General features: G+C 41.0%; 1 protein-coding gene across 1 annotated transcript in view; it reads left to right on the forward strand.

Moving 5' to 3' along the window:
- The first annotated feature begins 6,064 nt into the window (after window positions 1-6,064).
- The window catches only part of CEP162 (centrosomal protein 162), a 52,727-nt gene continuing 48,336 nt past the window's right edge, over window positions 6,065-10,455 (forward strand). The window contains 3 exon segments of the mRNA XM_010707658.3: window positions 6,065-6,288; window positions 6,700-6,786; window positions 7,570-7,679. Of these exon segments, the coding sequence (XP_010705960.2) occupies window positions 7,620-7,679 (60 nt within the window). The 5' untranslated portion in view covers window positions 6,065-6,288; window positions 6,700-6,786; window positions 7,570-7,619.

The raw sequence follows: 10,455 nt of genomic DNA on the forward strand, positions 1-10,455 counted from the left end.
CGGAGGGGCAGCGCTGAGCTCTGCTCTCTGTGACGGCGACAGGGCCGAGAGAACGGCATGGAGCTGCGTCAGGGGAGGGGCAGCTAGGGGCTAGGGACAGGGTCTGTACCAGAGGGCGGTGGCATGGAACAGTGTCTCAAGGAAGTGGGCACAGCACCAAGCTGCCGGAGTTCAAAGAGTGTGTGGGCAATGCTCTCAGACATCGGGTTTGAATTTTGGGTGGTGCTGTTTGGAGCCGGGAGTTGGGCTTGATGATCCTTGTGTATTCCTTCCAAATAAGGATATTCTATGATTTTATAATTCTATGATCCCACTGGCAACCCAGCAGCTACTTTTTTGTGGCCAGGTTTTGTCTGGCTGCCATGCTGCCGGTGCACAATTGTGCATGGAGGCAGCTCTTCCAGCCACGTTCCCAGATAGGGCAGAACTGCTGGTTTCAGATTAGCATGAATTGTCATGTACGTACACACCTGCTGCTATGCCCTATGTCTGTCTAGGGAAGACAAACACGTAGTTATGGGAGACATGCCAGCAGCTTCAGGTAGGTAAAGAATCAGCTGGAGAAAAGCAAAGTGAAGGCATTGCTGGTGTGGGCATGTGTAGCTGCTGGTTTCAAATAAGAAACAGTCGCAGTTCTGACAGAGACAAACCTTAACATTTTGGATACATAATGATGTCAAAAACATTCAGTGATCTTCCTGAGAAGCTCCACAAATCTTTCTTTTTATCTGTTCATTTCAGTAGAAACTCTGACCTAAAGCAGCCATCCTGTGCAGAAAGCAGGAAAATAAGTTCTTTGGCAAAGTGGGTGTTCCAAGTTCCCACCACTCTAATAACAGATCATTTTTAAATCAACCTCCCCAAAATCTTGAAGACCTCCCAGGTGCACTAAACACAACTGTTTGATCCTTTTTCAATCAGTAGGGCAAAACACAATGTTATTGCTAGCTGTATTCTGGGGAGAAATCTACTCTGGTAATCCTAAGGCTACCTTTCTTTCAAAGGGAAGTGTCTAAATTGCAAACCCATCACTTAAGATTTTATCCTGTGTCTGTACTGACAAATGAAATTGCACTTGCCATGCTGAGCTTTTTCGAACACTTATCTGCAGAGATGATGTTCCCCTAAATAAGCTTTTTTTAAGATAAACACACATGCATGTGCTGTTTATTGTACTTTAAAAATACAAAAAAAGTTGAGTGCAAAGAAAATTCTTCCAACTGCATTTGTAGAGTGACCTAAGATGTGGGAAAGTTGTCCACTGCTTATGTTATTTTTTTCACCCACTTTTGAGTGCTTTGAGGCTACATTTCCCCTGAGTTATGACAGATATTGCCACCCACCTTAGTTCTTCCTGCCTTTGCCCTAACAGAACCTCTTTGTTGTTTTATCTAATCAGATTCAGAGGCCCTGCTAGAGTTGGCTCTTTCAGACTGTTCAAAGCGGTTATATTTCTTATTTCCCAGGCTTCAGAAGAACTAAAAATAACCAAGCAAAAACCTGAAATGCAAAGCTAATATTCTTGCCAGTGTGAAGAAGATATGCTGGCAGAATTAACAAGACATTTTACAGATCTGAGTAATATTAATAAACGAGCACACTTACTTTTTCCTTGCTGAGTTTTCTGAGCTCAATCTTTGCTAGGCCACTATGAATTTTTTACAAAAATTTTTACCTTACTTTTTTTCTGAATGAAGATCTTCATGCAAAGAGAAAAAATTATTATAGCTTTCTGTATACAAAGCAGAATATTCATACCAGATGAAGATTTGCAGTTCAAATAACTTTGGGGTGAAAGCAAACCATGTTGTTTCTCCAGTCCTGTGAAAAGTCTAAGGTATGCCAAGCATGGAGAACTCTTATTGGCAAAGAAGGATGTGAGAAAGGCATAGGTTGTTGGGCTGTTCAAATGTGCGAGGGTTTGTCAAACCAACCATGCACGCATCTGTCTTTGCACAGTAATGTTCCCAGGATTTGTTGAAAGTGAAAGCTCTTAATAGCATCTTGCTCGATGGACTGAATTATGAAGCAGAGCAACTTTTTCCATAGAGTTTATAGAGGATTGGAAAACGATAGTTAATAAATCAGCTTTTACTAACCAGTGTTAGATATTAGCAAATGCACTTTCTTTAAATAGAGAGAGTGAGAAGCAGCTGCAATTACCGACTGCAGACGTTCATCCCCTTGAAGGAACTTTTAACTGCTTATATCTACCGGCAGTAGCAGCTTTCTCTCCTGCAGCTAACAATTACAGCAACTTGGTGCTCCCTCTGTTCAAGAGCAATCAAAACGTTGGCAGCACAGAGCACAGCATTAAGGCAATTCAGCATTTACACAAACGAGTAAAAGGGATGATTCATTTTCAAAAAGTCTGAGAAACACTGCTGTAGACTGTGTCTGCTAATGTACACAAAACTTGAAATGCCCAGCAACGTGAAAGCTTCCAATCTTGCAGCTCAGCTTGAGGGACACAAGTACAAAACTGAAGAAAGATTAGCAATGGGTTTAAGCTGCTGGAGCAATTTAAAACACCAAACAGAGATTACTTGTCATCTAGTGGAGAAGTTGCATGATGGAAAAGACTTGGTGGGTGAGATGCTAAGTCAAGTTCAGCTATTGTAACACAGTCCACTTTAAATCTGGCCCTTGGGATTTGAGAACTATGGTTCATCAGCAATGGAGCAAAATAAGATGTGCAGTGACACAATAGGAAAGCATTAAAAATTATATTTTAATCTGAAATTATACTTAGGTGAACTATTTTATCACTGATCCCAATTTAACAATGCTAGACTTTTCTTTTTCCTTGGGAAAAAAACAAAACAAAACAAAACAAAAAAAAACCAACCAACCAAACAAACAAAAAAACAATTCCACATACTTCTTCAGTTTCCTATGAGCCTTATGGAAGGCTCTTCTTTTATCAGATGCATATAGTGGAAAGGATTTTCAGTACATAGTCATGTAAAGAAGTATTATCACAGTAGGCATGAACAGAGAATGCAGTTTAAAGAACCTTCTTAATTCACCACTGTTTGTTTGCTTTTCATTCAGTATGAAACTGTTAACCTTTAAAAAAACATAACCAAGAATATGGCTAAATATTTATTATCATAATCTCATATTTCACATATTTGCAAGTTCAGTACTGAAATACTATCTAATGCAGTGCCTCAGCCAAAGTGGATGTGGCAGACGTTTTGTTTCTTTTTTATTTGATGTCTTTTTCCCCACTGACATTTACGGATGATATGAATCTGAAATAAGACATGCAAAAACAGAAGTATGGATATCTTATCCCTTTTAATTTTACCATTAATAGCTTGAAATTGTTATACATGTATTTAAAGCCTTATATTTTAACAATCTGAAGTAAAAATGTTTAAGTGTACACAAGCCACATTTGAAAGAAAAACCAGTGACTACAGTGGCAAAATCCAGTTTTACACAGGTCAACAAAGGCCTCTCACTGATGTCAGCAGAAACAGAATTTTACCTTATAATCTGGGGCTCTACCCAGCAGGATCAACTTCAGAACCTGCAGCTATGCTTCAGCTTTAATTGCCGCATTGCATTTATGGCCACGTTCCTCGCTAAAATTCATGGCTATTCCTGCTCTCAGTTTTTTAAGCTTCACTGTTAAGAGCTCTTGAGAGCTACAAATGGTTGGCATTAGAAGGAAATGAAAAATCTTTTAAGTGGCTATTGTGCATGTCACTTGAATGCACTGGATGACATTTCAACACTAGGCAATGCCTCCTCTCCACAACAGTCATCAAGAGTGGTTTGTTTTTTTTCCTCCCATATGGGCACTGAGGTTTCCAACAGCACTGATCCCTCTGCACATTTTTCTATACTTTGTAAGAACCCCTTTGAACACACTTCTGCAGACAGAAAGGCTTCAATCTGCAACAGTTTTTTAACAGCTTGCAGGACGACTGAGCCCTTGATGTGATTATTTGATTATATATGAAATAACTCTCATGATCAATGAGTGATGTCACGGCTATCACTTTGAAGTTAATAGCAAAATTTGCACTGGTTTAAATGTGAACAGGATCAAGGCGTGCAGCATGAGACTGACATCTCTTAATTAATTTCCATATTTCTCTTCAGATGCTCATGCCTTGCTCCATGCTGCTTTCCGAGACGAGAAAAAAGAGCAAATGTTGGAAACTGATGTTTTCACCGGCTTCAGGCTGTCATGCCTAACAAATCGTTCTAGTATATTGGTTTACATGAGCATCTTATCCTTGATCAGCTCCCACATTTCCCATAGACAACAGGAGAATTTGCACATGAGGACAAAACAAATGACCCATATTTTGCAAATGGAAATACAATACTCCATCTGCAGACAAAAGGCCTGATTGAAGGAAGTGCATGGCACCTTCAGCAAAGTAATTTCTACAGACTTCAATGGGAAATACAGAGTCCATATTTCTTTGCGTCTTTGAATATAAACTGTAATTTATACTTGCATAAAACAATCTGGGATATATAAAGGCCATATTGGAAGCATGGTCTTTATCTCTTGCACTAACAGGAAATGAGAGACAGTAATCAAATTTTAACTACTTTCTCACTTGCGATGAGCATCCAAGACTGGCTGAAGAAAGCTTCCTTTCAAAATCTTTTCATTTTGAGTCTGCTCAACAGAGAACCCAAATGTGTGTGTGCGAACAATATTCATTTGTATTCCTAAGTGAGCTCGTTTTATTTTGCCATTTCCTAAATGCTGGCGTACAAATTCCTAAAGCGACGTGACTCTCACAACAAACAGAGCTGGCAGCCCTGTGCTGGACAGCACATGTAAGCACAGACGGCAATTGTTCCGCGGTGCCTGAGAGACACCGGTCAGGGAAGCAGGGGTCATTAATTTCTCTGCATATTTTAAGCATTGCCGGAGATGCGCTAGAATGTATTAAAAGCTTTTCTGCCGTGGTTTTAATACATCTTAGTGCATCTCTGGCGTGCGGAAGCTTGAGGAAAGCTTTAGAAGGAGATTTCTGAGGAGAAGTGAGAAGGAATAGTTCTGTTTGGGCTTTTGTGAGAGAAAGCAACACGCTTTCAGCTCTCTCTTGAAGCACAGCCCTCAGCAACGCTATAGCATCACTGAATATCCCGCCCTGGCTGGGATCCACTAGGTGGTGACCAACTCCTGGCTCCACATAGGGCACCTCAGGAGCTAAGCAGGAAATAGTTAATACCTCCACATTTATTAGTTATATTAGTTAATACGTTCATGTTTAAGCAAATAATGTTGAAACCAGAATCTTGAATGGAATCAGAATGGATTCCATGAAACGTGTAACAGCAAGACAAGGGGAAATGGTTTTAAGTTGAGGGAGAGAAGATTTAGGTTGGATGTCAGGGGAAGTTCTTTACAGAGAGAGTGGTGAGGTGCTGGAACAGGCTGCCCAGAGATTGTGGATGCCCTGTCCCTGGAAGTGTTTAAGGCCAGGTTGGAGGGGGCCCTGGGCAGCCTGGTCTAGCATTAAATGAGGATGTTGGTGGCCCAGCTTGTGGCAGGGGGGTTGGAGATTCATGATCTTTGAGGTCCTTCCAACCTGGGCCATTCTGTGATTCTGTGATGTACACGTGGCACTGAGGGACACGATTTAGTGGGCACAATGGCGATAGACTGACAGTTGGACTACAGAAATCTTTTCTGTCCTTAGCAATTCTGTGATTCTACGATGCATCGCAAGCATTGCCCTAAGGCTTCCTGAGCACTGCCAAGCCTGACGCACAGCCGTTAGAGGCAGGCGGTGCTAAAGGAGTGCCGTCCTGCCGTGACCCCTCATGGCGGGACCGCTGTGCGCCGCAGCCCGCCCTCCTCCGCCGGGCGCCGCCAGCGCTTCTCGTCCGCCGCCCAGCAGGGGGCGCCGCTCCGCACGCTACGTGAAGGCGCGGAGCCCGCCGCTCACACGCCGACGTGTGCCACAGTAGTGATGGCCGCTGGAGACGGCTCTCCCTCCCCTATCCTACTCACGCTCCCCCGTCACGTGTCCGCCAGACGTAACTCAGAGGCGGGTCACGTGGTCCATCCCGGGGCGGGCGCTACGGTGGCCGGGAGGGTTTCCTTGGCAACTGCGGCCACGCGCGAGCGAGCTAGAGGCCTGGACCGAGGCCGGCGTTTGAACACCGTCCCACAGACCAACCTCAGGAGCGCTCGTCGGGCCGCGGAGCCGGAGGAGCAGAAATCCGAGCCCTCTCCCTTGGCAGTCGCGGATCCCAGCAAGGAGCGTTTCGTGTTCCGTCATTGCTAAGCCTCCTCTTTTAAGGGTATGACTGCAAAGGGTGATGGCTGTGTGTGTTCGTCTTTTTGAAAAGCGAGGATCTATTCTGTTAGCTTTTCGGGGGAAGCAGTTTTAAGGTAAATGTAATTGCAGATGTACCAGAAGAATGAATTTATTTTTCTGGCTCGGCTAGAATTAAGTACTCCCCGTTTGTTGAAGCAGTTGGGGTAGCCAGCACCTAAACTGCTAAAGCATCTCGTATCTGCAGCATCCTTGGATGGAAAGATATAAAAGATTATGTGCGTCCTCAGAGGTAACGTCCTTAATCTCCTTACTGTGTGTTCAGAGATGTTTCCAGGTGCTTATGTAAGGATACCTGCTTTAATTCGAAGCACAGGCAGTCTGCTCTAACTTGTCTTGCTCAAACTATTGGGTGATGTTTTTTCTTACCTCTCAGAGGCAAAGCATCGAGTGTTCTGGAGATGGAGAAGGAGTGAAAGCAGGAAGCATTTCTCACAGTCACCTGTCAAAGTAACTTTACCAGGTAGGTAACAGCCCTGCGTACTGAGGAGCTTGGTGCTGGGAGAAGTTTTGTTCCATGCTAAAACCATTTCTGCAGATGTTGAGCCCTTTTAGGTTTGCGTAGCTCTTCACAGCCTTGGAGGTGCTGAAGTAGTTTAATGCTGCCATGCATACACATCTTAGAAGGGAGCCATGAATGTTGAGCAGTGTGATGTGCAGAAGCTTTGTGGCATGTTGAGTGTTGGGCATATTTTATACCTGAGAAATCAACAAAGACTTTTGGCAAAGTGCTGTGGGCAACTGCTATGGGCTTTCTGTGTCAGGACACATCAAACTGAATAACATCTTCCAGTCTTGAGGACTTTCATCTATTTCTGAGTCCCAGGCACGGCAGAGATTATGAAACAAAACTTATAATGCCACTTGTCTCTAACTCTGAAAGAAAAGAAATCGTAAGAATAAATTAAAAGCCCTTAAAAAATGGGTAGGAATTATTACTGCAGTACTGCTTGATCATTGATAAAACTCTTAATTGTGAGTATTAAAAGAGCTATTTTTGAAGAATAAATGTAAAGGCAATGAAGATACATTTTGTTTATCCTTCAAAATTTAAATGCTGAATATATTGTTTATGAAGTTAATATTTTGTTTATAGAAAATCTGGGTAACTTGTGTGTTTGGCTTGGGAGGGATAAGTTTGGCAGTTTTCTGGAAGTTTTTCTGCTTATAGTTCTGTTAAAGTAGCAAATTGCTTGGCTTCGTGTCATTTTAGAATGCTTTTAATTAACTCTATTCTTATTTTAAGTCTTAGTATTGAAAGACAGTTGTTTAGAAGCTAACATCCAGTTGCAGATCATGGCTCATCAGTGTTCAAAAGAAGAATTAGATAAGCAGTTTGAAGAGTTTCTGAAAGAGGTATGTTTCAGAACAAAGTCACATCTACTTTCCTCATTAAAACACAGAAGAAAAATTGGGTGTGGAAGAGTATGAGATAGAATGCATGGCTTTGCTTCTATCATATCATGCACACAGCTGCCTAATGGGTGGCTTTTGGCAGCATCATAGTTAAATGTAATTCATCCTAATTTAGATTGAAATCAAGAAAATGGTTTTGTATTTAAATACGAGCATTTTGTCACTGCTAGGTTGAACCTTCAGAAAGAGCCCTTTGTTCTTGGTTTTGCTTCGTTTTGTGTGTCTGTGTTATTTTGTAGTGGAGTCTTCAAATTGATATTTAATTGAAAATAGAGGTAATGAGATCAAAATACTTTTCTCTATGTAGTTGCAAGGGGTGTTTTAAGATGTCCTTATTTTTCTGAGTAATTCTGATTTCATTGCATTTAAAAATTCTTATTTCACTAGTAAGAAAATACATTGTCGGGATTGGGAAATTTTTATTTGAACTTTTGAATTGCTTACAGTGCTCTGAGTACAGGAAAAATCATGCAGATCTGTGGGTTATGACTTAAGCTCAGAATTATCAGACGTGGTCAAAATTTCCTGACTTGGTATATTTCTTCATTGGATGTGGCTTTGTAATTTTAGTGTTCGCTCTCTGATCTATCAGGTACACAGTGCAGTAAGGTATAGAAGCCACATGCATAAGGCCTTTGCTGAATGAAATTACAGTATGTAAGCATAGCTAATGGTTACTTTGCTGAATGAAATTACAGTATGTAAGCATAGCTAATGGTTACCATTCTTGCAGACTACTCTTGAGATTTCTGTTATCTGTTAGGAACGTTTGGATTTTGTGTTGAGGGACATGGTTTAGTGAGTACTGTTGGTGATAGGTGAATGGTTGGACTGGATGATCTTGTAGATCTTTTCCAACCTTGCTGATTCTGTGATTCTGTTATCAGTAATAAATGCTTGAAGTTTTTTTTGATGCAGAGGCTATGCCACAATTTAATTACTTATGAAAAATGTAGGTAGTAGCTTCTATAAAAATAGCACTTCGTACTGTGCAGTAGAGAACTGTAATAACAGTAGACTTCTTTTTCATGAATATTTTATCTTCCCTACATAAGACACTTCTTCTGCCTTGACTGTGCCACTAGTGAGGTACTTTTCTAATTACGATATAAATGTAACTTAATTGAGCAATACTAAATTGAGAGTATGTATGTCATCTGAATATTAAGATTCACAAATAAAGATATATTTTGGCCTTTAATATGATTGATAGAACATTATTGAATTTGCTGGAATTATTATTGTAAAGAAAAAAGGAAAGGAAAGTAGACTTTGGACATTCATCTAAAATGCTTTACTATTGCTGTGAAGTTGCTTTGAGGAAAAGAGATTTATTCTTTTGTTTTATTTACTTTGCCTATCTGACAAAAGTCTGCATGTGATCACTCCTTGCGTTTCATTCCTCATTTGATACGCTCTTCTTGCTCTTTAGTTATTGCTCAGATAGAGAATTCTTGAGTTAGGATAACTCAGTACAGCTATTGCGATTTAATTTTTTTCCCCTAAATGGCATCCAGCACTTAGGAAAAGCATGTAATTTTTAGCAACTTGTATGTATTTTTTAGCATTTCAAACCAATGCTATTTATGAAGTGTGTACTCTCATTCCAGTCATTGCAAGTATGTATTGGTTTTTGTTTCACTCGCTACATACAGACCCAAATAATGATGACTTTATCTACACTGTTACTTTAGGTACCTGTATCTTCCACTGTATCCTTCCCTTTTCTTTTTTTAGCTTTTATTAAAAGCAAGCAGCCTTTTATTGTTAGAAAAATAAGAAACTGGTATGGTCTGTTATCTGGAATGTATGGCTGTGTAGGTGACATTTGTAGTTGAATATATTAAGTGGAGGAAGAAGCAAAAACTGTTTCTTAGTAGTTGGTAGAAGATTTGTTTAAGCAAATTTTTCAGGGAAGAGAGGCAGCAGGGTATTTTTCTCCTATTAAAAAACTCTTGCTCTTAATGGAACTATTGTTTGGGAAGGATTTGAGATGAAAATACATGTTTGATATGGAAACAAAGTCAAAAGAAAGACCAGGTACATTAGGATGATGCAGGTCTAGTAGGAGGATTAAACTGAAGAAACCTTATGGTGTATGCACTGAAAGTCAGAAACTAGCAGTGAGGTGGATTTTCTAGGCTTTTTTCATTACACAAAAGGAAACAAAAGTCTGTAACAGCAATTGTTGCAAGCAGAACTATCCCTTTAATGATTCCTCTGCCAGGTCACAGTTATTCCAAAATACTTTCTAGAGCAGCATGTTTCATCCATAACTCTTCCTCCTTCATTGTCTCTGTAGCTGTGATCCTCCCACTGCCTTCCACCAGCTTTAGTGTACTTACCCTACTGTCACTTTCATTTTCCTTATGTATGTCATGGTTTCATGATTTTTCATTATCGGTATTCCACATCATAACATCATGCAATGCACTGGGGGTTTGACTGCTGATGCTCAAGTTCCGGGTGCCTGTCCAGAGGAGAAGAGCAGCTACGTTTCCCCAGGGGGCTTTGCGGTCAACGAGGAGATATAACTCCCGGCAAGGTCACCTGATGCTCTCTTCTCTGCCTGCGCTGCTTCGCTTGCGCTTCTCTGCCTGCGCTGCTTCGCTTGCGCTTCTCTGCCTGCGCTTCTCGCCTGCGCTTCTCTGCCTGCGCTTCTCATCTCAGCGTTGTGGTAAGGCCGATCCACTATCAATTTCACATTCTCTCTCTT

The sequence above is a fragment of the Meleagris gallopavo genome, chromosome 2 (assembly GCF_000146605.3).
Source record: "Meleagris gallopavo isolate NT-WF06-2002-E0010 breed Aviagen turkey brand Nicholas breeding stock chromosome 2, Turkey_5.1, whole genome shotgun sequence".
In the NCBI taxonomy this organism is placed as follows: domain Eukaryota; kingdom Metazoa; phylum Chordata; class Aves; order Galliformes; family Phasianidae; genus Meleagris; species Meleagris gallopavo.